Here is a 26,654-nt window from a genome sequence, read left to right on the forward strand (position 1 = left end):
AATTTTTATTTTGTTTGAAAATGACAGTTTCATGTCTGCTTCGAGGAGGTAAGTCCACCACTGCCTCCCTTGAAATTTTAATAATTTTAGTGCATTTTATCCTGTTGGCAACTCTGTATACTCTTTGTAACGATTGGTGTCAGCACACAGAGAGAATCTGATTGTTGATGATCTGCAGAATCATCAACAATAAAGATGTATACTTGATTATGGATGATCTGAGGAATCATCAACAATACAGATGTATACTTGATTATGGATGATCTTCAGAATCACCAATAATACAAGTATGGCTAACCTCTGGACACCAAATGAGTGAAGTACTAGATGAACTGAAGGCTATCTCCCGAGGAGCAGGAGATATAAGTGGCTCGGCCAACAGCCACCTGAGGGGCAGGTGGCCCTGGGCAGTGCAGAAACTATCTCTTAGATAGCAAGGGCCTGGTAACCAGGGATCAGATGGTAAACTGTACTGCAGCCAGAGGGAGAGACCACTGGCTGCTAACAGGCTGGACTCTCTGAGGAGCGGGAGTCCTGTATGCAGCTGACACCTGATGGAATGGTGTTACTGCCAGTACAGATCGACTGAGCACTCTGGGAGAGTGACAGCTTGAGTGGTCGGGCAGGCCAGGTCGGCAAAACACGAGCAGATTAGGTACAGCAAAAGAGACTGATTCGGTAACCAGGTACAGGCAGGGTCTGGCAACAGGTAGGCAGATATGCAGAGGTACCGAATCAGAAGACAAGAGCAAGGTCGACAGAGCAAATGGTCATAACATATCAGTTTAACAAAATCCTAGACTGAGGTGTGAGTTCCTTGGTCTCGACACCCTGGAACTAGTCTAGAGTATAACACAGTATTGGTACAGTATTCCTAAACTTGAGTGTGTGGTCCTTGGTCAAAACACCCTGGAACTGGTCTAAATGAAAACACAGCAATGACACAGTATCCCTAAGCTTGGGTGTGAGGTCCTTGGTCACAACACCCTGGAACTGGTCTAAAGTATAACACAGCAATGACACAGTATCCCTAAGCTTGGGTGTGAGGTCCTTGGTCACAACACCCTGGAACTGGTCTAAAGTATAACACATCAATCACACAACGTAATCTGGCTAAGTGTGAATTCCCAGGTCCTCCTGGTTCTAACACACTGTGGGATCTGACTGGTCTGAGTGCTCACACGTTAGTATTCGCAACGGCAGACAACCAGCAACTGACAGGCAAGAAGTATATATAGTGCAGCGCTCCTCAGCGCTGCCCAGCCCCACTCAGCCAATCACTCACTGCGCTGGGATCAGCTGACAGTCCTGATCAGCTGATCCCTCACCTATTGGCATAAAGGTCCTGCCTCCTAGCGCGCGCGCGTAGCTCTCCATCTGTGTGCACTACTAGGCTCAGACACACCAGACGCATGTTGCTGTGCGGAAACCGCCGGTCTGAACGCGGAGACAGCCGCCCCGCGGCGGTGTCTCCACAATCCATTACACTCTTTTTGCGAAATTAAATAATCGTATTCAATGCCAAGCCATTGCAGCTTGCAACCAAATAACATTTTGGGATGCATTAAAATGAAAATGAAAACTTGGGATGCTAGCATAATATTGCCCCTATTCAACTTTCCAGTAAGAGTGATTAAAATGTGGAATGTATTGCCACAGGAAGTAGTTATGGAAGAAAAGTTTGTTTGACCTCTGTACTCGACAGAGGGAGCGATCTTGGCAATAGTAAAGCAAAGTATAGGCAAAGTGTGTTAACTGGTGCTGCGCCTTTAAAAGCCACTCTGGGTGGTGAAGATATCTGTAAAGGAGGGGCTCTCCCCCCTCCCCACTCTTCCCCTTGTCTTTTAACGGAAGTAGTTATAGCAAATTCTATATCCGCATTTAAGGGGGACTTGGATGCTTTCCTTGCGTTGAAAGACATCTATAATTACTATGTCATTCCCATTGGTGTTGATCCAGAGATTTTATCTGATTGCCATCTGGAGTCAGGAAGTTTTTTTTTCCCTTTTTGGGGCTAATTGAACTATACCTTCTAAGGGTTTTTTGTCTTCCTCTGGATTAAAAGGGATATGTGAGGGTGCAGGCTGTACTTTATTTTCTGGTTGAACTCAATGGACGTATGTCTTTTTCTAAGCCCAATAACTATGTAACTATGTAAGGAGTACACTATTAGGTCACCATTAGGACAGCAGTTATTGTTAACTCACCATGTACTGGTGTAAGGATGTTAAAAGCATGGATAGTTTCACCTAAGGTATTTTAATAGCTGTATGCATGAAGAGGTTTTATAAATAAAAGGAAGATTGTGAAGATGTGGAGTCCGTTTGGGTAAATATTCATGATGGAAATAAAGGTTGCCAATTGCTTATTGGGGTATGCTACAGGCCACCACATTCATGAAGCTGCAGAACTGCAATTACTACAGCAGATTTAAAAAGCTGCAAGTAAAAATGAGGTCATAGTTATGGGTGACTTCAACTTTCCAGACATTGACTGGAGTATTGAGGCTACCCATTCTGGTAAAAGCAGCAGATTTCTGGCATCATTACAGGACAATTACTTGACTCAAATGGTAACGGAACCAACTAGGGGGAATGCGTTACTGGATTTGACCATTTCTAATAGACCAGATAGTGTATCAAATGTGCAGGTTCAAGAACATTTGGGAAATAGTGATCACAACATAATAACGTTTGATCTAGTGACTGATGGTTTTAGTGGTTCCGCTGCCCTGCGGCCTATGAATTTTAAAAAAGCTAAGTTCAATCAACTCAGGCAGGCACTAAGTTTGGTGAACTGAGATAATGTACTACAAGGGGAGGACACTGAAGGGAAATGGCAAGCTTTTAAATTTATTCTCAATCAATATTGTAGTATGTATATCCCATATGGAAACAAAATATCTAGGAATAAAAAAAGGCCTTTATGGATGAATAGAAAGGTTAGAGATAAAATAAAGGGGTAAGGAATGCATATAAGGTCCTAAAGCAGGAGGGGACTGAGACTGCATTAAGCACTTATAAGGAGTGCAATAAAAGTTGTAAAAAAGAAATTAGGCTGGCCAAGATTGAAGGTGAAAATCAAATCACTAGAGATATCAAATCTAACCCAAAAAAGTTTTACAAGTACATCAACTCTAAAAAAAGAAAGGTTGACTGTATTGGACTCCTAAAGCATGAGGGTGGGAACTCAATGGTGGATGACCAAGGTAAGGCAGAGTTATTAAATGCTTTCTTTGCTTCTGTCTTCACAAGGGAAACATCACTGTTGCAAATTATAGATGCAGAAGAGTCTCAATCTTCCAACTGTGAGAGACTAAATAAATTAAAAATAGACAAGGCACCTGGCCCAGATGGCATGCATCCTTGGGTCCTAAGGGAATTAAGTTCAGTTATAGATAAAAAACCCTTTATCTTAGCTTTTGTGACTCTCTTTTAACTGGCAGAGTCCCAGTGGATTGGCGTACAGCCCACGTTTTCCCATTATTTAAGAAGGGCAAAAAATAAGCTTACAGATCTATAACTTCCCGGATCTGTCAACATCAGTTATATGCAAACTATTTGAGGGGTTACTAAGAGATACTATACATGACTTCATAGTAAAAAAATAATCTTATTTCTCAGCATCAGCATGGGTTTACTAAAGACAGGTCCTGTTTGACTAACATGCTCAGCTTTTATGAGGTAGTGAACGCTAATGTGGATATTGGGAATGCTGTAGATGTGATATACTTGGACTCTGCAAAGGCCTTTGACACTGTTCCACACAAAAGTCTGGTGAAAAAGTTGAGGATGCAAGGACTGGGGGAAGGGTCTGTGTGCATGAATAGGGAACTGGCTAATGGACAGAAAACAAAGAGTTGTGGTCAATGGATCATACTCAAAATGGGTCACTGTTAGCAGTGGGGTCCCACGGGGGTCTGTACTGGGTCCAGTGCTCTTCAATTTATTTATTAATGACCTAGTAGATGCAGTAGTAAGCAATGTTGCTATTTTTGCAGATGATACAAAATTGTGCAGAATCTTCAACTCTCAGGAAGATAGGGACATATTGCAACAGGATCTGGATAAGATGGCTATATGGGCACATAAATGGCAGATGAAATTCAATGTTGAAAAATGTAGTCATGCATTTTGGTCGCACCAATGGTCTAGCACCATACAAAATAAATGGGATACAGTTGGGGATATCAATCCCCGAGAAGGACTTAGGAGTACTCATCGACAACAAGTTAAATACCGTATATATTCGACTACAAGTCGAGAAATTTAGGACTGACTCAAAGTATAAAAGTGGGAGGGTCGCCTTATACTCCGGTCCGTCCTAAATTTCTCAACCTATAGCTGGGATTGGGGGAAGGGGGGCCATCCACTCTCTTTCCTTCAAGCAGCAGCGACGTGTTGTGTAATGATCCCCCTCCCCCTCCATTGTGGCCAGCGTTGTGTTTACTATTAGGTATCCCCCTCCATTGTGGGCAGAGTGGTAGAGTCACCCGCACCCCCCCCCCCCTTCCCCTAGAAAGCTTCAGTGGTAAGCGTGAGCGTACCTTCCCTTGTTTATTTATATGCACAGTGAGCTGCTGTAATAAGAGATCCGGAAGCCTCCATTCATGAATTTCGCAAAGGGCGCAGTCAGTGTCCTGTAACTCGCGCTCTCTCTCTCACGCTGGTCTGCTTGTGTCAGCGTTGCTCCGGCTCCCGAAGTCACGTGAGTCAGAGGTACGCTGACACAGACACAGGCAGAGAGTGCGAGAGTGACAGGACACTGCGCCCGGTGCGAAATTCATGAATGGAGGCTTCCGGATCGCTTATTACAGCAGCTCACTGTGCATATAAATACACTGTAACGATCGGTGTAACACAGAGAGGATCTGATTACCGGTGATCTGCAGTATCACCGAGAATACAGATATATACCTAATTACTGATGATCTGCAGTATCACCGATAATCAGATATATCTCTAACCTCTGGACACCTGAGTAATATGAGTGTTTGGTGCAACAGTAATACTTTGAGGAGGGTCCCCGTAAAGGGAATACAAGACAGTATGGGATACTGCCTGAAGGACAGGCTCCTTCCACCACCTGAGGCTCCCAAAGGAGGGGGGGGGAGTCAGGCTGAGTGAAGGAAGGACCAGAGTGTGAGTGACACCAAGGGTGGGGTGTCACTGACAGATCTGTGAACTATCTCTAAACAGAGGAGATAGTTCTCGAGGTTGGACTAGCCAGGTCGGCAACAGACAGACAGATAAGGTACAAATACAGAAGGCTGATTCAGTATCCAAGACAGGCAGGGTTTGGTAACGTGATATCAGATATGCGTGGTACCGAATCAGAAAGCAGAGGAATGGTCAGGAAAGCAGAAGGTCATAACAGATAATATACAATGCCTAGTCTCGGTGTGAGCTCCATGATCATCAACACCCTGGAACTAGTCTGAAGAATAACAGAATGATAATACAAGTCCCTAATCTGGGTGTGAGGTCCGTGATCATCAACACCCTGGAACTAGTCTGACGTATAACAGGTTGGTAACACAAGTTCCTAATCTGGGTGTGAGCTCCATGATCATCAACACCCTGGAACTAGTCTGAAGTATAACAGAAATATAACACAAGTCCCTAATCTGGGTGTGAGGTCCGTGATCATCAACACCCTGGAACTAGTCTGAAGTATAACAGAAATATAACACAAGTCCCTAATCTGGGTGTGAGCTCCTGGATCATCAACACCCTGGAACTAGTCTGAAGTATAACAGAAATATAACACAAGTCCCTAATCTGGGTGTGAGGTCCGTGATCATCAACACCCTGGAACTAGTCTGAAGTATAACAGAGATATAACACAAGTCCCTAATCTGGGTGTGAGCTCATGGATCATCAACACCCTGGAACTAGTCTGAAGTATAACAGAAATATAACACAAGTACCTAATCTGGGTGTGAGGTCCGTGATCATCAACACCCTGGAACTAGTCTGAAGTATAACAGAGATATAACACAAGTCCCTAATCTGGGTGTGAGGTCCGTGATCATCAACACCCTGGAACTAGTCTGAAGTATAACAGAGATATAACACAGAATCTGACAAAAGGTCTGAGTGCTTCCACGTAGTGATCGCAACGGCAGACAACCAGAGAATGACCAGCACCCAGTATATATAGCAAAGCGCTCTCCAGCGCCTCCCCTAAGTGCTGGACCAATGGGAACTGGTTGAATCGTCAGCTGACCGGCTTGGTCAGCTGACTCCCTTCTGGCTGTCATAAAAGTTCTGCCTCTCTGCGCGCGTCTTTCTGAACCTGTGTGGACTATCAGTCCCAGCCACACCAGACATGTGTTGCAAATCACCTGCCGTGCTGGACGCGGAATCCGCCACACCGCTATCACGGCATGCGGCAGTTCCTCCGCGTTCGGCCATCTTACTGGATGTAGGCCTATGCATGCAAACCGCCACGTTGGACGCGGAATCAGCCGCCCCACTCTGAGTACACGCGGCGGCTTTTCCGCGTTTCCTCACATACACAAGGGAAGGTATGCTGGCTGCTTTTGCTTGCGGGGGAGGGGGTGGTGGTGCTGCGGGTGATGTGGGTGATGTTTTGCGCTACTGCCCCTAATACAGGGGAAAAGTTAATTCAACGCCACAATGGAGGAGGGGGTAATTTAACAGCACTGGCCACAATGGGGTGGTGTGAGACATTTACACAACACTGGCCACAATGCAGGGGGGAGGGGGATGTTTAATTTACAATACTGGCCACAATGAGGGAGGTGGGGGGCAGGGGGATTGGCTGCACTGAAAATGGACATGAACTCTTGCACAAGACTGAAGGAAAACATAGATAAATGCACCCTGAATGTATTTAGAGAGTTTAGCCTGTTTAATTACCCCTCATTTGTGTCTATTCATAAGTTGATCTTTCCCCCGTGTCACCTGACTACCATGGCAGAGATGGCAGATAAGCACATTTGAAAGCACAGTAGGTTAACACTATGGGCTCGATTCACAAAGCGGTGATAACTCAGTTATCACGCCTAAAAGACTTTAGGCGTGATAACCTTTGCACCAGCAAAGTTATCACCGCTTTGTGCTCTAACTCGCGCAAAGTTTCCGCACGTACGCGCGCAAAGTCCCATAGGGCTTAATGGGCACTTCGCGCGAAGCACGCTACGCGCGCAAAACTTTGCGCGCGGGAGTTCGCGCGAATTCCTTCAGATCACGCCTAAACTAAGTTTAGGCGTGATAAAGGGCTTTTCACCAAGGTGCTAACTGTTAGCACCGCTTTGTGAATCAGGCCCTATGTCTGCTTCCATGAAGCAGGAAGTAGAAACACTGCAGAGAGGATGTTCTGAGTTCAGGTCTGCTTGAAAAGGGAAAACAGATATTTGGGGACATGGTAAGCCACAATGATAAGGGGAGCAGGGGGATGCAGGGGCCTGGAGGAGTTTATGCTGCACTTGGGTGCCAGGAGGGGTTGATGGCTACAATACTGTATGCAGTGCAGCCATTAACCCCTTCTGGTCCCCAAGTGCAGCCATTAACTTTGCTGGATAGACTTAAGAGGGTCAAATAATGGTGTTGACTTATACATGAGGTCAACTTATATCCGAGTATATACGGTAATCATACTCAATGCCAAGCAGCTGCAGCTAAAGCTAAAAAAGTGTTGGGATGCTGTGACGCCGTCGATATGACGTATCGAATGCGTCATGGAGTTACGAACGCCAGTTCTTCGCAAACCAACCAAACTGACAGTTGTTGGTTTAAAATCCCCTTATTTTTTCTCTTACTCTCTGGCTGCTAAAAACCCTGGCACTTTGGTAGCTTCTAATTACAAAACCTTGCACCTACATGGGACCGGGTGTTTCCTGGCCTTATGTGGCCCCCTAGAGAGTTTATAAGCTCATCCATCAGATGACGGGTAGATATCAGTGACAGAAGCTCATAAATTGCAGCTTTCTCCAGTCTGATCGGCCCCAGTCTCAGCAGGAGATCTGACACCTAGGCTGCAGCCTGAGCTTCAAAAGACTTCTGACCTTAGGAAAATCTGCTGTGACCTCAGGAATCCCAATATTCATATGTTCTTCATATTTCCTTCATAATTCCTGGCATAGCAGATCTCCCTGCCCATGAAATCTGCACAGGTTGTGGGATTCCACAGGGCGCTGGTTCTGACAGGTTTACGGACCAATCGGACAGCCAGATCTAGCGTAAGATTGTTTTAAAGTAACCCTCTAATACCCCAAGGGTCTGACCCCCCAAGTTTGGTATCAACGTTCTTGATAATTTCTGACAAACCTAAAAATGTTACTAGATTTAACATAACTTGTATGGTTTGCAGATGAGCACACTTATCATGAGTCAGGTATATTTTGTGTTCATGCAAGGGTCGGGAAGATCTCCTGTTCCAAAGAGGTGTGTGATCCACGCCCCCTAACCCCTCCTTGCTGGAGTGGGGGCTATAACCACAGAGACCCCAGAAAGCTCTGAGTCCTTTACCTTCAATCTGATGCCTAGTAACATCCTGGCAGCCCGCAAGGACACGGGCCAAAACCTCCATCTTGGAACCATTTCTAACCAAGGCTTGTTGGCCGCATGGCAACCGCCATTTTGGGACTTTACGCCAAAGACTTGCGATTGCCGCGTGAACTACCAATAACGGTATTTGAACTGTATATTCGGACATTCGGTTTCTTTTCTTCTCTTCTCTCTGCCAAATCAATCTGTTCTAAAATAAGCTGTGTGTATGTAGTTTAGAAATAAACTAGCGATTTTTATCGTTCAGTCGTGTGCCTTTTCTGGTCATCTGATTGCTGCTATAACGAATCTGCCCTCTGAAGAGTCAGTCATACTACCGCATTGTTTTATGATTTGCTTATAAATTGTTGATTTGCTAGCTAGGTTGTAAATAACAGTTTCTTCCTTTTAGGATTAGCTAGTACCAGATTTCCTGTGTGAAATCGATAACTTTCGTTTCTCGATTGTAAATACAATTCGAGATTGCATCATATAGGGACCCAGTAAACTTTCTTTAACGTCACATTGCTCACAGTCTTTAAGCTGTCGGAAGTGACTATTCCCCGAACGGTGACTGGAGCGTGTTGAACGTGATTGGGCTGGCTACCGTATTATGATAGCGGGAGTCTCTTTTCTCCCTACAGAACGTGAGAGAGTGGTGGCAGTGTATTTACCCAATTTCCAGCGCGAAAACGATATTTTTTAGTTTACTGATTGTATATACAATCAGAATTGTACATGTATGGGCACCTCCAACCAATCTTAACCGTTTACTACGCACACAGTGAATTTGCCTACAGCAGTCTCCAGTGCATGAGACCTGCATGGCAACAGTGGCCTAGTAATACGGGATTGGTGAATGTTTGTCCCATTACATATTGTCGGCAGTTGCGCGACCAATCTTTATGGTCAGTCTGTTCACTGTACTTCCTGCGTATGCTAACAGGAGCAGATTAGACGGGATTGGCACGCTGTGTCTCCTTTTCTTTCTTCTTCCCTCTGACGATCCAGCAACCGGTCTCGTTGTCCGTTTGCGCCCGTACTTCCTGCGTACGCTAACGGGAGCAGATCTCGACGGGATCTCCGGGGGCTGGATTGTCACAGATGCATTAAAAGGGAAATAAAAACTTGAGATGCTAGCATAATATTGCCCCTGTTTAACTCTCTAGTAAGGCCACATCTGGAATATGGAATTCAGTTCTGGGCACCACATTACAGGAAAGATATTGCAGTTTTAGAGCAGGTGCAGAGACGAGCAACAAAATTGATACGTGGGATGGAAGGTCTCACCAAGAAAGGTTAGATAAACTGGGTTTATTTAGTCTAGAGAAAAGACGCCTTAGAGGAGATCTAATTAACATGTATAATTACATCAGAGGGCAATATAAAAGCTTGGCGGATGAGCTTTTTGTCCATATGCCTTCTCAAAGGTCTAGAGGACATGATCTGCGAATACAGGAAAAGAGACATTTATTTAGGAAATGGTTCTTTACAGTAAGAATGATTAAGATGTGGAATTATTATTATTATGTATTATTATTTATTGTATTTATAAAGCGCTAACATATTACGCAGGAAATGCATTGCCACAGGAAGTAGTTATGGCAAATTCTATAACTGCATTTAAAAGGGTGCTTAGATGCTTTCCTTGCATTGAAAAACATCCATGGCTACAATTACTAGGCAATGCCCAATGTCGTTGATCCAGGGATTTTATCTGATTGCCATCTGGAGTCGAGAAGGAATTTTTCCCTTTTGGGGCTAATTAGACCATGCCTTGTAAGGGTTTTTCGAACAATAATTGTAGAGAAAGAAAGCCCATATACACAGCACCACTCAGAATAAATTCAAAATATAACAATTTTATTTCAAAAACTTCATGTAGTAATAAATGACATAATGGGAAGTTCAAATATGTATAAAACCAATTAAAAAAGACCACATAGTCCTAAAGCACCAGCTGCAATAATTCATATACTCTAAACATATGCTTATCAATGCGCACACATGTAAATAAACGGAATAATTCCTATGAAAATATGCCAACCTGGTGGGCTACAAATGAGAGCCCACCAGTGGTAGAACCCGGGTTCAGTACCTATATAAAGTGCTTAGTGATAATTGATTCATAAAACAAGGTGCCTAAGTGCAAAACAAACATGTAAAACTGAACAAAAACGGACTGCATAAATATAATGACAGGAGCAGCCTATAAAATAAAGTGCATGAAGAGCAAAGAGTGAGAGTGAAAAAAAAGGAGATACTTAGCCCAGGACACTAATACTGAAGGCAGCTGGAGAAGACTGGGGTCCCCTCAGACATTCTGAACGTAGCAAATTTTATACACAGGGAAGACTGACCTCAATAACTACAGGCCCGTTGCCCTAAACTCAACCATCATGAAACTTTTGGAAAGGCTGGTCCTCATCCACCTGAAGAGCGCTACAGACCCTTTCCTGGACCCTCTCAAATTCGCATACAGGGCTTACAGGTCCATTGAGGATGCTATCAACTGTAGTCTAGCCAGAATGCTCTTCCTCAACTTCAGTTCCGCATTTAATACTATCTGCCCGTACATTCTGCACACAAAACTTGCACAACTCGGTCTCAACCCCACTCTTTGTGCATGGATCAGGGACTTCCTTACTAACAGGTCACAACTTGTCAAGCTTGGCAGCTGCTCCTCCCAGGAAAGAATAACCAACTCAGGTGCCCTGCAAGGGTGCGTTCTGTCCCCTTTCCTGTTTTCCCTGTACACGAACAGCTGCCTCTCATCCACCAACTCTGTTAAAGTCATCAAGTTCGCAGATGACACCACCATCCTTGGTCTCATCAGCAGAGACGGCGAACAGGCTTACCGCAATGAGATTGAACGCATTTGCGACTGGTGCTCAGACAACAAACTTGTTCTTAATGCAGGCAAACCAGTGGAAATGGTCATGGACTTCAGGAAGCACCCTTTTCTTCCCGCCCCCATCCTCAGAGGGCGGTGAGGTCCCCAGAGTGTCAAGTGTATGGTGCTTGGACACTACCATCACACACGACCTTCAGTGGGGGGAGAACACTAGTTTAATCCAGAGGAAGGCTCAGAAGAGACTGTTCTTTCTGAGACAGCTGAGGAAGTTTAACGAGTTAATTGAAGGGCGCTGCTATATTAATTTAGAGCTGCCTATTCCTCAAGGTCTGGGGTATCCCCTTCCCCCTACCAATACTTGGAGCAAAAAAGTTAATACAGAGGATGGCGCTACAAACAGGCAGAGCCGAGACTCAAACACTGGTTGCCTGTGTCAAAGGCAGAGCCCTCAACCACTACACTATCCAGCCACCACTGGCTGGACTATTCCGGGATGTATAGTTATTATGCACACAATCCAATATATATATGAAAGGATAACGTCAGTTTTTCTAGGTATATAAATTTGTTTATTAAAAGTACAATTTCTCATAAATATTAACCTCCTTGCCGGTTTTCCCGACCTGAGCTCGGGGTAGAAAAAAGAAGCTGTTAGCGGTGATCCCGAGCTCAGGTCGGGGTAGGGAGTGCAGAGCTTTACCTCTAGTTGTGGAGTCCCGCGCGCGATCTCGCTGCGCAGCGGGACTCCAGCCTCTCTCCCCGGCAGTGTGGGGTCTTTCCCTGGCCGCCGGGATCCCCCATGTCCCCGCTATTCTTCCGGGGACCCGGCAGCCAGTTGGAGCAGCGGAGCCGTGGTGGTGGCAGCAGAGCGGTGGTGGCAGCGTGACGTCATCGGGGGCGGGGCTAATATTGAAAACAAACTTCTCTATATTAGAGAAATATAGAGAAGTTCGTTTATATGTATATTAGCGCCATCTTGTGGGCAAAGAGAAAACTGCAGCACAGGAGCCCAGAAAGGTAAATTTTTTTTTTATTTTGCTGCAGATCTCCCTGCCAGAATGATTTTTTTCAGGTTTTAGGGTCTGAAAGAGTGGAAAAAAAATTGCACCGCTTTTAGACCCTAAAATCTGGAAAGAATCAGACCGCCAAGGAGGTTAAGGTCTGATAAAAATGCCAGGCTTTCTCACAATTAACCTGCTGAGCGGTCTGGACGAGCTCAGCTCGTCCAACACCGCCAGAGGCTGCCGCTCAGGCCCTGCTGGGCCGATTTTCGTCAAATAAAAAGCAGCACACGCAGCCGGCACTTTGCCAGCCGCGTGTGCTGCCTGATCGCCGCCGCTCTGCGGCGATCCGCCGCGAGCAGCGGCGAAAGAGGGTCCCCCCAGCCGCCTGAGCCCAGCGTAGCCGGAACAAAAAGTTCCGGCCAGCGCTAAGGGCTGGATCGGAGGCGGCTGACGTCAGGACGTCGGCTGACGTCGATGACGTCACTCCGCTCGTCGCTATGGCGACGATGTAAGCAAAACAAGGAAGGCCGCTCATTGCGGCCTTCCTTGTTTATTCTGGGCGCCGGAGGCGATCGGAAGAACGCCTCCGGAGCGCCCTCTAGTGGGCTTTCATGCAGCCAACTTTCAGTTGGCTGCATGAAATAGTTTTTTTTTAATTTAAAAAAAACCCTCCCGCAGCCACCCTGGCGATTTAATCAGAACGCCAGGGTGGTTAAAACAATGGTCATCTGAATATTTCAAACCAACAACATTCACTCACATATTTCATACTATTATTAGGTATGCACTCTCCTATGCCGTGTTCTCACATGCATAAATCACTCACAGCTTGCACACAATGGAGCCACCTGATCCAAAAGAGGCAACCAGTGTTCGAGTCTCGGCTCTGCCTGTTTGTAGCGCCATCCTCTGTATTAACTTTTTTGCTCCAAGTATTGGTAGGGGGAAGGGGATACCCCAGACCTTGAGGAATAGGCAGCTCTAAATTAATATAGCAGCGCTCTTCAATTAATTCGTTTGGCTCTTTTCGAATACTAAAAACCCCTTTTGAAGTATGGCAGCAGCACAGAAATCCAGCATCTGGGATTTCAGGAACAAACAACAGGAGAGAATTAACTCCTTTTTCAGAAATACAGAATATGAGGAAAGACAAGGCCTTTATTGGGAGGATGCAATGTATAATATGCGAGATTTGGAAAACATGTTATTTAACCAGCTGAGCGGTCTGGACGAGCTCAGCTCGTCCAGTACCGCCGGAGCCTGCCGCTCAGGCCCTGCTGGGCCGATTTGGCTCAAATAAAAAGCAGCACACGCAGCCGGCACTTTGCCAGCCGCGTGTGCTGCCTGATCGCTGCTGCAGTGCGGCGATCCGCCGCATGCAGCGGCGAAAGAGGGTCCCCCCAGCCGCCTGAGCCCAGCGTAGCCGGAACAAAAAGTTCCGGCCAGCGCTAAGGGCTGGATCGGAGGCGGCTGACGTCAGGACGTCGGCTGACGTCCATGACGTCACTCCGCTCGTCGCCATGGCGACGAGGTAAGCGAAACACGGAAGGCCGCTCATTGCAGCCTTCCGTGTTATTTCTGGCCGCCGGAGGCGATCAGAAGATCGCCTCCGGAGCGCCCTCTAGTGGGCTTTCATGCAGCCAACTTTCAGTTGGCTGCATGAAATAGTTTTTTTTTTATTAAAAAAAAACCCTCCCGCAGCCTCCCTGGCGATCTTAATAGAACGCCAGGCAGGTTAAAGAGACAAAAAGTAAATGGGAGGTGGCAACTTTAGATCAGTACATTTTTTGGGATATATCCCCAGTTGGCCTCACCATATATAAACAATTAGCGGAAGATCTGATAACACCTGAGGTACAGGAGGAATGGGAACGCCAGGCAGGTTAAAGAGACAAAAAGTAAATGGGAGGTGGCAACTTTAGATCAGTACATTTTTTGGGATATATCCCCAGTTGGCCTCACCATATATAAACAATTAGCGGAAGATCTGATAACACCTGAGGTACAGGAGGAATGGGACAAAATGTTCCACGACTTCTCTCTTCAGGTGGTGTCCTTCATAAGAGACATGAGGAGAAATCAATGCTGGAAATTGGACGAGGAGATAAGATCGATGAAAAAAGAAATAGAACCCTTCAATAATATTCCAGAATATCTTAGTATGGAGAGAAACATTCAAAAGAGACTAGAGAGCTTAGAAATAGACATAATAGAAAAAAAGAAGAAAAAGTTTCTACGTGACTCAATACCTCTCCATATCCGCGAATCCGAAAATAGGGATTCAGGAAAAGAGGATTATGAATGGAGTGTGTATGAGGGATCACTGGAGACTATAGACAAGATAGAAATAGAGGAGGAACAAAGTGAGGAGGTGGAAGTTGAGGATGAAGAATGGACATGGGAGGACCTCAATGATGATAATCAAGTTGGTGAGTATACATCCTCCACCAGTAAGGAGTGTACAGGAACTCACCAGAATATGAGAAATACAGTGGAACCAGAAATAAGGTTAAATGAGGAAGCTAGCGGAAGGGTGGAGGAACCAGTGGTAAGACCTAAACAAACACTCCCTAATAGTGGAGCCACCTGATCCAAAAGAGACAAAAAATGATAAAAAAATAACCTAAATAAAAAAATGTATACAAATATAGATCTCTTCTGTTCAAAAATTGCCCCCACAAGTTCTGTGTAGCACTATAGTCTGCTGTAACACTATAGTCTGCCACTCTAATAGAGCTGCCAAATAGCTTTTGTTAGGAGTGCTTGCAATAGTAGTGCTTAATCGCGTTTCTCATAAGGTTACTCACGCGTCTTATAACAGTTATTGATTCTCTCCATGCGGGCTCCGGCCGGTAGCCTCGCAATAAGTCCCCCACTCAGAGTGCAGTACGTCCGCTTCCTATGCGTAACTGTATCCACGTAGTTCCAGCAGTACAGTAGCGGTGAAATCAGCTCTGCCTACAGCTTCCGGGCAAGTGGTTGACTGGGAGTGACGTCACTTCCCCCTGGAGTTTATTGCGTTCCACCTTGCTTTCCAACGCGGCTGTCAGTCTCCAGGCTCGTTTTAGCAGCCCGTGGATAATGCAAGAGTGTCCACACTGGTAGCTTCTCTATCAGCTTGCTCAAAACTCCTTTTAGATCGACATGTTTCAATGGCTGACGGCTATCTTCCTCAGGATCAGGGTCACCAGCCATTTTCCACTTCCTGTTTTATATACAAGTCCAGCCCTTAGCCTGCTGTCTCCTCTTAAAGGGGAACTGTCCTTTTTGTTATAGTTGATATTATCTTTATGTTCCATAGCAATTCTGTATGTTGTTGAATCAGTTGTCAATAATAATTAACCTCCTCCAAATTTCTGCAGAGTTACACTGCTTAGGGATACAGGTGCTCCATTGATCAGGTGGTTCCCATCCATACTATGTTAAAAAGCTAAACATTTCCCATTCCTCATTTAAACCCCTTGGTGTCATAGTATTTAAATTAAAAATCCACTGACTTTCCTTCCTAGACATTTTCGCTATGTAGTTGCCACCTCTCAGGTCCCTCCCAACAATCTCCAAGCCAAAGTATACAACATCGTTTATTTTACTTCCATGCTTCTGTTTAAAATGTTTTGAGAGGGGGTGTTCCTCCCACCCCTTTAGGATGTTGTTTAAATGCTCACCTATTCGCCTATGGAGTTCCCTCTTGGTGCGGCCTACATACCTCCTGCCGCATGGGCATATAATGCAATAAATGACACCCTTAGTGTCACACGTTATCAATTCTCTGATTTTATATACTTCTCTCCCTTCAGTCACCTGTGTGATTTTACTATATCCCCTAGTTCTCTGACAGTTATGGCACCTTCCACATCTGATAAAACCCTCCCCCAACCTCCTCTCCAGTCTATATTCCTCATCCCTAGCTGTTGCAATTTTTAAACCAATATTCCCCACTTTTCTGTGAATAAAGGAGGGGTGCTCTGGGAGTATCTCTTTAAGCACTTTGTCCCCCCTCAATACCTCCCAGTGTTTTTTAATAATTTTCTTTACTAGCCCCACCTGGGCGTTATATCTCAAACTTAATCTCATTGAGAAATTATCCTCTATCTTTCTCTGTTTCTTCTCCAGTAAGTCCTTTCTTTACATTCCTTCAACCTCCCTCATGGCCTTCTCAATTATATTCTTCCCATATCCTTTCTCCTCGAACTGTTCTGCCATCTCCTGCATTTCTTTCTTATACTCACTCTCCTCAGTACAGTTCCTTTTTAGTCTCATAAACTGGCCTTTGGGAATATTCTCAAGCCATGCTGGCAGGTGGCAGCTATTAGCCAGGATATAGCCGTTTACGTCTGTAGATTTTTTATAGGTTTTGGTTTTCACACGCCCATCCTCTATGTAAACAGCTATATCCAAAAAGTTTATTTTTTCTTTACTTACATCCGCCGTGAATTTCAATCCCAAATCATTATTATCTATTTTTCTCAGAAACTCCAACAGGGCTTCCTCTGTGCCCCCCCCCCCCCCCCCCCCCGACGAGCAGGACATCGTCTATAAATCTTTTCCATAGGACCAGGTCCGCGCCCGGCCCCTCAGGTCCATACACATGGGTATCTTCCCAGTGCGCCATAAAGAGGTTGGCATAGCCAGGCGCGAACCTGGTCCCCATCGCTGTCCCGCTCGTCTGGAGGTAACACTCTCCCCCATAATGGAAGAAGTTGTGTGTGAGAATATACAGGATTGCGTCCCTGATAAATTTTTTCTGGTCCATCTGTAATGAGTCATCACATTCTAAGAAATATTCAATAGCCTCTATTCCTCTGTCATGCTCAATAATCGTATATAACGATGTTACATCCAAGGTGGCCAGTATCCACCCCTCTCCCCAATCAAGAGCCCCCAGAAGGTTCAAGATGTGTCTACTGTCCTCCAGGAAGGCAGGGGTATCACGGACATACCTTTGAAGGAAGGAGTCCACATATCCCGAGAGATTGGATGTGGATGATCCAATCCCTGAAATAATTGGCCTTCCTGGAGGATCAGAAAGACTCTTATGTATTTTAGGGAGGTGGTAAAACCTGGCCACCCTTGGGTGTTGAATGTTCACATAGACATACTCTTTTTTGTTCAGCATGCCCCTGTCAAAGGCTGTCTTCAATAGACTGTTTAATTCCTCCCCAAACATCTTTCCGGGGTCCCGTCTTAATTTTTGATATGTTTTGGGGTCATTCAGGAGTCGTAAGGCTTCTTTTTCATAGTCAGCCCTATCTTGCACCACAACACCCCCCCCCCCCCCCTTTGTCAGCCGGTCGAATGATAACTTCATTGTTTTCCTGTAGGTCTCTTAATGCTTTTCTCTCATGGGGTTTTAAATTATCAAGAAAGGTTGATCTGGATTTAATCTTTCTTAGGTCTTTTTCTACATAGTCTTCAAAGATCTGAATTTCCTTACTTCTTTCATTAATTGGATAAAAGGTAGATGGCTTCTTTAAGGAGGTGTGGACAAAATTATCATTTGGCTCCTTACGAACAACCGGGTTCCTCTGAAAGTATTTTTTTAAGCATAATTTCCTTGTGTATTTTCTTATATCTACATAAGTTTCAAATTTATTTAGTTTGCAAGTTGGAGCAAACTTGAGGCCTTTTTCCAAAATTTGTTTTTCCGTCTCTTTCAAATCAACCTTGCTCAGATTAAATATTCCCCTCTCCTTATCTGTTTTATTGTTCATTTAGTTGTCATCTGCTTTTTTTATTTTTTATTTTGTATATAATCTCTTACCCCCCCCCCCCCCTACAGCCCCTCTTTCTATATCTAGTCCTCCTCCCCTCCTGTTTTCTCGACCCCTTGCTAAAGAATAGTGGTCAAGGGTATTGGGTCCTTTCTGGTGTTTTTCTCGATTCTTTGTTTGTCTACCATAGTTGTCATTCTGGTACAGTTCCCTTGGGAGCTCATGGTTGTCATTTAGGGGCGAGTATCGATTGTAGGTTGGGATTTCCTTATTATTATATCCCCCCTTTAATTTGGTCCTACTCCGTGTATTATACTTACCATCGTAATTTCTAATATTATTCTTATTGGACTTCTCTGCCATCATGGGTTTGGGTTTTATCCCATTCCCCTTTCTTTTCCCACCTTTAACAACTGTCCAACTCTTCTCTTTTAATTCCCTATTAGGGAGTGTTTGTTTAGGTCTTACCACTGGTTCCTCCACCCTTCCGCTAGCTTCCTCATTTAACCTTATTTCTGGTTCCACTGTATTTCTCATATTCTGGTGAGTTCCTGTACACTCCTTACTGGTGGAGGATGTATACTCACCAACTTGATTATCATCATTGAGGTCCTCCCATGTCCATACTTCATCCTCAACTTCCTCCTCCTCACTTTGTTCCTCCTCTATTTCTATCTTGTCTATAGTCTCCAGTGATCCCTCATACACACTCCATTCATAATCCTCTTTTCCTGAATCCCTATTTTCGGATTCGCGGATATGGAGAGGTATTGAGTCACGTAGAAACTTTTTCTTCTTTTTTTCTATTATGTCTATTTCTAAGCTCTCTAGTCTCTTTTGAATGTTTCTCTCCATACTAAGATATTCTGGAATATTATTGAAGGGTTCTATTTCTTTTTTCATCGATCTTATCTCCTCATCCAATTTCCAGCATTGATTTCTCCTCGTGTCTCTTATGAAGGACACCACCTGAAGAGAGAAGTCGTGGAACATTTTGTCCCATTCCTCCTGTACCTCAGGTGTTATCAGATCTTCCGCTAATTGTTTATATATGGTGAGGCCAACTGGGGATATATCCAAAAAAAATGTACTGATCTAAAGTTGCCACCTCCCATTTACTTTTTGTCTCTTTAAATAACATTTTTTCCAAATCTCGCATATTATACATTGCATCCTCCCAATAAAGGCCTTGTCTTTCCTCATATTCTGTATTTCTGAAAAAGGAGTTAATTCTCTCCTGTTGTTTGTTCCTGAAATCCCAGATGCTGGATTTCTGTGCTGCTGCCATACTTCAAAAGGGGTTTTTAGTATTCGAAAAGAGCCAAACGAGTTAATTGAAGGGCGCTGCTATATTAATTTAGAGCTGCCTATTCCTCAAGGTTTGGGGTATCCCCTTTCCCCTACCAATACTTGGAGCAAAAAAGTTAATACAGAGGATGGCGCTACAAACAGACAGAGCCGAGACTCGAACACTGGTTGTCTCTTTTGGATCAGGTGGCTCCATTGTGTGCAAGCTGTGAGTGATTTATGCATGTGAGAACATGGCATAGGAGAGTGCATACCTAATAATAGTATGAAATATGTGAGTGAATGTTGTTGGTTTGAAATATTCAGATGACCATTGTTTTAATTGTGAGAAAGCCTGGCATTTTTATCAGACCTTAATATTTATGTGAAATTGTACTTTTAATAAACAAATTTATATACCTAGAAAAACTGACGTTATCCTTTCATATATATATTGGATTGTGTGCATAATAACTATACATCCCGGAATAGTCCAGCCAATGGTGGCTTGATAGTGTAGTGGTTGAGGGCTCTGCCTTTGACACAGGCAACCAGTGTTCGAGTCTCGGCTCTGCCTGTTTGTAGCGCCATCCTCTGTATTAACTTTTTAGCTGAGGAAGTTTAGCATGCCGCGGGATTTGTTGACCTGTTTCTACACTGCCACTATGGAGTCCATTCTCTGCTCCTCCATTGTCGTCTGCACTCCTGCAAGTGACCGGTTGAAACTTTAAAGAGTCATCAACACTGCGAAGAGAATCATTGGGTCACCTCTGCCACCTTTGGACCTCCTACACACCAACCGCTTGAAGGGTAGGGTATACAGGATATGGAACGACCCCTCACACCCCGGCTGTCGCTACTTCAACCATCTCCCCTCTGGCGGCCGCCTCAGGACCATTTTCACCAGAACAACAAAGCAAGAGGAACTCTTTCTTCCCCCAGGTGGTCCTTCTCTTGAACTCACTCACCCTCCCATATGTGAGCACCTAAGGACACGGTCCAGCCCCTGTGCCCAGTTTTGTGCAATGATATCACCACTATGTCTGTATTCATCTGCAATGTATTGATGCTTGCTTGCTTGCTTGTATGTCTGTTTACTGCTTCCTTTGTCTTATCCCATGTAACCACAAGCAATTCCGGGTGTGACATGGTCGCACTTGGCGAATAAAGTTTTTCTGATTCTGATTCCATGACCCTCCTCTTTTGTCTTGTTTATTAGATGCAGTACACATCTTCATGGAATAAGCTGCATACCTGCACAACTAAAAACAAAGGCATTGAGTGAAATTCCCCTTTAGCCAGATAGGGGTACAACTTTTTTCCCAGTCAGTGAACATTTGAATCATCCATAAAAATGCAAACATTTGTGGACAAGGGAAAAAAAAAATTCAACTCCGCAAACCAATAGCAATCTTAAGTATGGATCAACATTTGAGTAATTCACTTACCAACCCACAATCACGGAATGACATTTTTTCATCTTCTAACTTCTGGCCACAAGGTCCAATAAGTTCATAAGGAATCCAGTCATTCTGCAGATGCTTGCAAACAAAATCAAACAGTGTGGACAGCTGTTCCTGGGCATAGAAAATGCCTGTATTTAGAATAGAAAAAATATAAAGCAGTATTAATAAAACACTTAAATACTCAAGTGCTTGCTGGTTGTCTCCCCTTCCCGATGTGGTCTCTGCTCTTTACCCCTTCGCACCGTCATTGCTGCTAGTTAACCCTCTCCGCCATTCAAAGGGCAGAAGAAGCGCCCAATAATAGATAAAACTGTGTTAAAAACAGCTAAACGTATAAAGGGAGAGGTGCCTTACCTCAATAATGAAACATTCATACACATATGAAGTTTAATTATACACAGGCAATGCGTTTTGTGGGTCTAACACCCACTTCCTCAGGCCACCGAGCCAGAGATGAATCTAGAGCAAGGGTGTCAAACTCAATCACATAAGGTGCCAAAATCTAAAACATAGACAAGTCCCAGGCAGGGCCGGTTCAAATAACAATTGGGCCCTAGGGCAAAATTAGCCTTGGGGCCCCCAACAGACACCCCCCCAACCAAAAAGCATCATTAGAGGCCCTTTGTTGCAGCCAAACTTCCCTCCTGGGCCCCTGAGCTGGCTGCTGACCCTCTCCCAGTCACCTCCCAACTTAACAGACTCTGCAGAGTCCCTGGGGAGCAACAGTTAAGATGGGGGAGGGACAACTTGGGGGCCCCTACAGGCTCTGGGGCCCTGGGACAATTGCCCATTTTTTCCTATGATAGCTCCGGCCCTGGTCCCAGGCCAAATTGTTAATTAAAATTTAACATTTATTGAACAGTCTCAAATTAAGCGGCATAACTATAATGACCATGGGGGGCCCGCTCTTCCCCCTCCTGCAGAGTAGAGCAGTGGAGCAGTTTTATATTTACCTGCTCCAGTGCTGCTTCAGGTCTCCTCTAATCTTCCTGACAGCCACATGCTCTATCCTGCATACCACTGGCTCTAAATGCATTTCATGTTATCTGTGGTGATGGCTCAGTCCCTTTCAGGGATCCCACTCTCCTCCCACCCACTGCGCCTATCGCACCCACCCACGCTGGCACCCTGGGTGCACACTGATATCAGGGTGCTGTGGATGCTCCAAGGTGCCAGCGTGGGTGAGTGCGATAGGTGTGGTGGGCGGAAGCCCTGCAGGGACGGAGCTCTAGCTATGCTAAGTATAGCTAGAGCATTGTCAAAATGTAATTGGTGGTTGCTATGGATTACTACACCTTCTTTCAGCACCATATGGCAGGAACTGCCATAACGTGACATTTGTCACAGCAGCAGGCAATGGAGGGAACTCACAGATGTCTTCAAATCATCTAAGTGGATTTATTTGGCAATACAGGTATACAGCAGAAATGGAATGCAGACCTACTTCTTTAAAGGTGCCTCAGCAAAGCAGGAATCTGAAGTTATATCTTGCATTCCATGGCCACTTAAACCAGGTATAGCACCTTCTTTAGGTTCATCTGAAGAACTGTCTCTGTTACGTTACCATAAGACCAATGCAGCATATGTACAAAGTGAACTAAAGCTAAGATGTAGTGTAAGAGATTAAAGCAAAGTGAAGACCCTCCGGACTGGTTGTTCCTTATAAACAGTGGGTCAAGGATCAACTCGGAAACCCACCCCTAGGGGTTGGAGTCTGCTGTCCCTCACATGCTATGCCTGCCATTGGGTGGTCGAAGTATGTGATGGAGTGACACCCACAGTCTTTACTGCGCGTGTCCCGTGTGCTATACCAGAATTGGAGCTTCCAGCGGCTTGTACCCTAAATACCAGGAATGAAATTGTTTTATGTTCACTGGCAATTGTTTACCTTTAGGAAGTATGAAAACACTATGTTTACCCTGCTACCGCCTAGATGTCAGCACATTTGAACTGACAAATTGCTCTCTGGCCTTCTTCAAGCAAAACATTCTGCTAAAAGCTTCAGTTTTGTGCTTCTAGAAATGCCTCTTAAAGGGAACCTCTGAATGGCCAGCCTACTAAAGCCAATAATTACACTTACTGATAATTGGATTTCTGCGTAGCCTCCACGAAGGGTAGAACAAGGAGATTGTCCGCCTGCCTAGGGGACAGAAAGCACAAGATACAATGAAATAGCTACATCCTCCTACCTAGCCTCAGTGCATTGACTATTACCTAGACTCAGTAGGAGACCTACCGTTAGATTTGAGTGGGTAAGTTCCCCCTTCGTGGAGGCAATGCAGAAATCCAATTACCGGTAAAGTATAATTATTGCTTATGTAGAACGTGGTTGCTGCGCTCCTCTCTGAGTAACACCTAAGCTACAACAAGGTGGATTGCTATGCACTATGGGGGGTATCAATACCCTAGTAAACAGTGTGTGTGGCGTGCACTGCGCTAACACTTAAGATTGTATAGATACAGTACTAAAATAAACACAATAGAACCAATATCATATGCCAGAACAATGAGTCCATATACAGAGTCCAATCCAGTATGGGTGATCTCTTCCACAGTTCTATAATGATCATAATAAGTATATGCAAGTACGCTCACCAACAGTGATGGCTGATTTAATGACAGATTAGCATATCAGGCACAGTAATGCAGCATGAATCTCCAATTGTATCTCCTTGTAGTTGGCTGATGGTGTAATGGTTAAGGGCTCTGCCTCTGACACAGGAGACCTGGGTTCGAATCTCGGCTCTGCCTGTTCAGTAAGCCAGCACTAATTCAGTAGGAGACCTTTGGCAAGTCTCCCTTACACTCCTACTGCCAATAGAGCACGCCCTAGTGGCTGCTGCTCTGCTCTGGCGCTTTGAGTCCGCAAGGAGAAAAGCGCAATATAAATGTTATTTGTCTTGTCTTGTCTTGTCTTGTAGTTAGCAGTCTTCCCTAAATATGGCTCAGCAAGACACAAAAAGGGTAGAAATAGCGTAATCCAGCTAAAAAAAAATTTGCGACCACCACCACACCTGTGAGTAGTGTGTCCCCCCACTATCCGAGTGCTGTCACACACCAACCGAAACAGGTGAAAAACAGGCTCACCTGGCTGTAGTAACTGCTACAAGCAAACATGTTTTCAGTGTTAAGTCCCTAATGGAGGGGAATGCGATAAGAGAGTTTAGGACTAAGTTCAAGTCCCAAGGCGCAACAGTCGGTTTGTTCACCACGGTTTTTCTTTTAACCACCTTTTAATCAAGGAATTTGAGGTAAAAGGAAAATCAAAGTATGCACCCAGGGCTGCTAACTACACCTTATTTTCTGGAGTGTCTTTATTAAACTCACAAAACACTTTCCAAATTCTAAGATAGATAGTGGAAGTGGCAGCTTTCCTTGCATGAAGCAAGGTAGAAACCAGTTTTTCTCACCCCTTAATAAAACCCACTCTGGGAAGTCTGTATACTCAAATGAAAAAATGGCAGACGGGGGGAGGCATTTCACCCATCACTTCATTAAATCATAATCCAGGGTTCCCACCCGCGTCTTCGGCATCATGGTTCTCCAAAAATGGATTGAATAGGGATACACGCCTAATACATATTTTTGGAGATAGAGATCTAGGGATCACTGGGTTAATGGAAGAAATACGCAGTGGCGGCTCCAAGAATTTTTTTTAGGGGGTGCTATGCAGGTGCTGGACCAATTTCTGGGGGAGCTGACGACCTGTGGCAAAAAATGGGTGTGGCCACAGCCTGCGCCGCGGTGAAAAAATGGGTGTGGTCATGACCGGATGAGGGCGGGGCTAACTGTAATTTAACGTGAACCCAGGGTGAGAGTGATAGGGTGGCTGCCATATTTATTTCCTTTTAAACAATTCTAGTTGCCTGGCAGCCCTGCTGATCTATTGGCTGCAGTAGTGAACTGAATTACACCAGAAACAAGCATGCAGCTAATCTTGTCAGTTCTGACAATATTGTCAGAAACCCCTGACCTGATGCATGCTTGTTCAGGGTCTATGGTTGAAAAAATTAGAGGCAGAGGACCAACACAGCAGCCAGGCAGCTGGTATTACTTAAAAGGTGATAAATATGGCAGCCTCAATATTATTCTCACCTCGGGTTCCCTTTAAAAGTGCAACGCAAAGACAAAGGGCCCAAGCTTTGGTGACCCTTTCCCCAGAAAATTCACATAATTGTGCAGGTTTTCTCAAGAAAATACACGTAATGTGAGCAGATTTGAACAAAAAACACGTTCAATGACCCCAATATGCACAATCATTATCAGATATGACCCCAATATGCACAATTGTCAGATATGACCCCAATATGCACAACCGTTATCAGATATGACCCCAATATGTACAACCGTTATCAGATATGACCCCAATATGCACAACCGTTATCAGATATGACCCCAATATGCACAACCATTATCAGATATGACCCCAATATGCACAATCGTTATCAGATATGACCCCAATATGCACAATCCTTATCAGATATGACCCCAATATGTACAATCCTCAGCAGATCTGACCCCAATATGCACAATGCTCAGCAGATCTGACCCCAATATGCACAAAGCTCTCAGCAGATCTGACCCCAATATGCACAATGCTCAGCAGTTCTAACCACAATCAGCAGCAACACCTGAAAAAGAAAAGAAAAACCCATTTACTCACCTAATCAGACTACCTCCTGTTCCGACCTCCTCCTCTCCCAACCTCCTTGTGGCGCGCAGCTCAGCTCCCACGATCCTCTTCCTTCCTGCAGCAGCCTGCATTACCCGGCGAGCAGGGCTACGGGAAAATGGCCGCCCAAAGCCCTGCACTGCAGACTCCAAGTCTGCAGAGCAGGGCTTCGGGCGGCCATCTTACCGTAGCCCTGCCTGCTGCTCTGGGCTGCCGCTGTGAACTGACTCGGCGTCTCTTAGACGCCTGAAGTCACTTCACACCAGGGGGTGCTTGGACAAATTTAGGGGGTGCTCGAGCACCCCCCTGGCGCTGCCACTGGAAATACGAGTAAAACCTACCTGGTGGGCTATTCAGGTGAAAAGCTACATGGAAAAAAAATGGGCCCATCAGAAAAGTGGTAAATCTATTTGAAAAATGTCTCCTTCTTAATAAAAGACCACCTAAAATATTGTCCTCACTGTATGATTGTCTAAAAATCACTAATCAATGTGATTTCCCGCCCTACTGTAAAAAATGGGATCTTAATTTAAAAACTTCTCTGAGAGAAATATGGCCAAGAATTTGGTCCGCTGTGTGGACAAACTATGACTTAGACATACAGTGGATACAATTTAAGGTGGTAGCCAGGTGGTATTTAACGCCAGAACGGGTGGGTAAGTTTAGATCGGGGATGAGCGGTGACTGCTGGAGATGCGGGCGGTCAGGGGGGGTCAGAAATACATATGTGGTGGAGCTGCCCGTCGGTTTCACCTTTCTTTAAAAACAAGTGATAGACCCTAATTTCAACTTGTCAGTAATGAATGCAATTTTCGGCATAACAGAGCAGAAGGAAAGTAGAGAGTGTACCTTCCTTAAAGAGGTGGGCACTCTTTATCTGAGGAAGCTTATTGCCAAAAATTGGAAGAACTTAGATCATACCTATTTTTCAGAGTGGGTTAGGGAAATGGACATTGCCTATGATAGATTAGAGATTTCTGGCTCTGAAGTGAATCTAACCCAATATAAAACATTTAGAGAGGTTTGGTATGGTATACTTGTCCCTGAAACAGCAGATCTTCCCTGATCGGCAGGACCATGGGTTCCTCTACTGCTAGGGAGAACAACAGAGGATACCAAGGCCTTCTTGGCCCGTCTGGGGCGATAA

At 44.8% G+C, this 26,654-nt stretch overlaps 1 protein-coding gene across 1 annotated transcript in view; it reads right to left on the reverse strand.

Annotated features, from left to right (window-relative positions):
* UBXN6 (UBX domain protein 6) overlaps positions 1–26,654 on the reverse strand; it is a 510,086-nt gene that overhangs the window by 111,828 nt on the left and 371,604 nt on the right. Inside the window, exon 9 of the mRNA XM_068233834.1 lies at positions 20,818–20,963. Within this exon, the coding sequence (XP_068089935.1) occupies positions 20,818–20,963 (146 nt within the window). The remainder of the gene's footprint in view (positions 1–20,817; positions 20,964–26,654) is intronic.

The sequence above is a fragment of the Hyperolius riggenbachi genome, chromosome 1 (genome assembly GCF_040937935.1).
Source record: "Hyperolius riggenbachi isolate aHypRig1 chromosome 1, aHypRig1.pri, whole genome shotgun sequence".
Classification (NCBI taxonomy): domain Eukaryota; kingdom Metazoa; phylum Chordata; class Amphibia; order Anura; family Hyperoliidae; genus Hyperolius; species Hyperolius riggenbachi.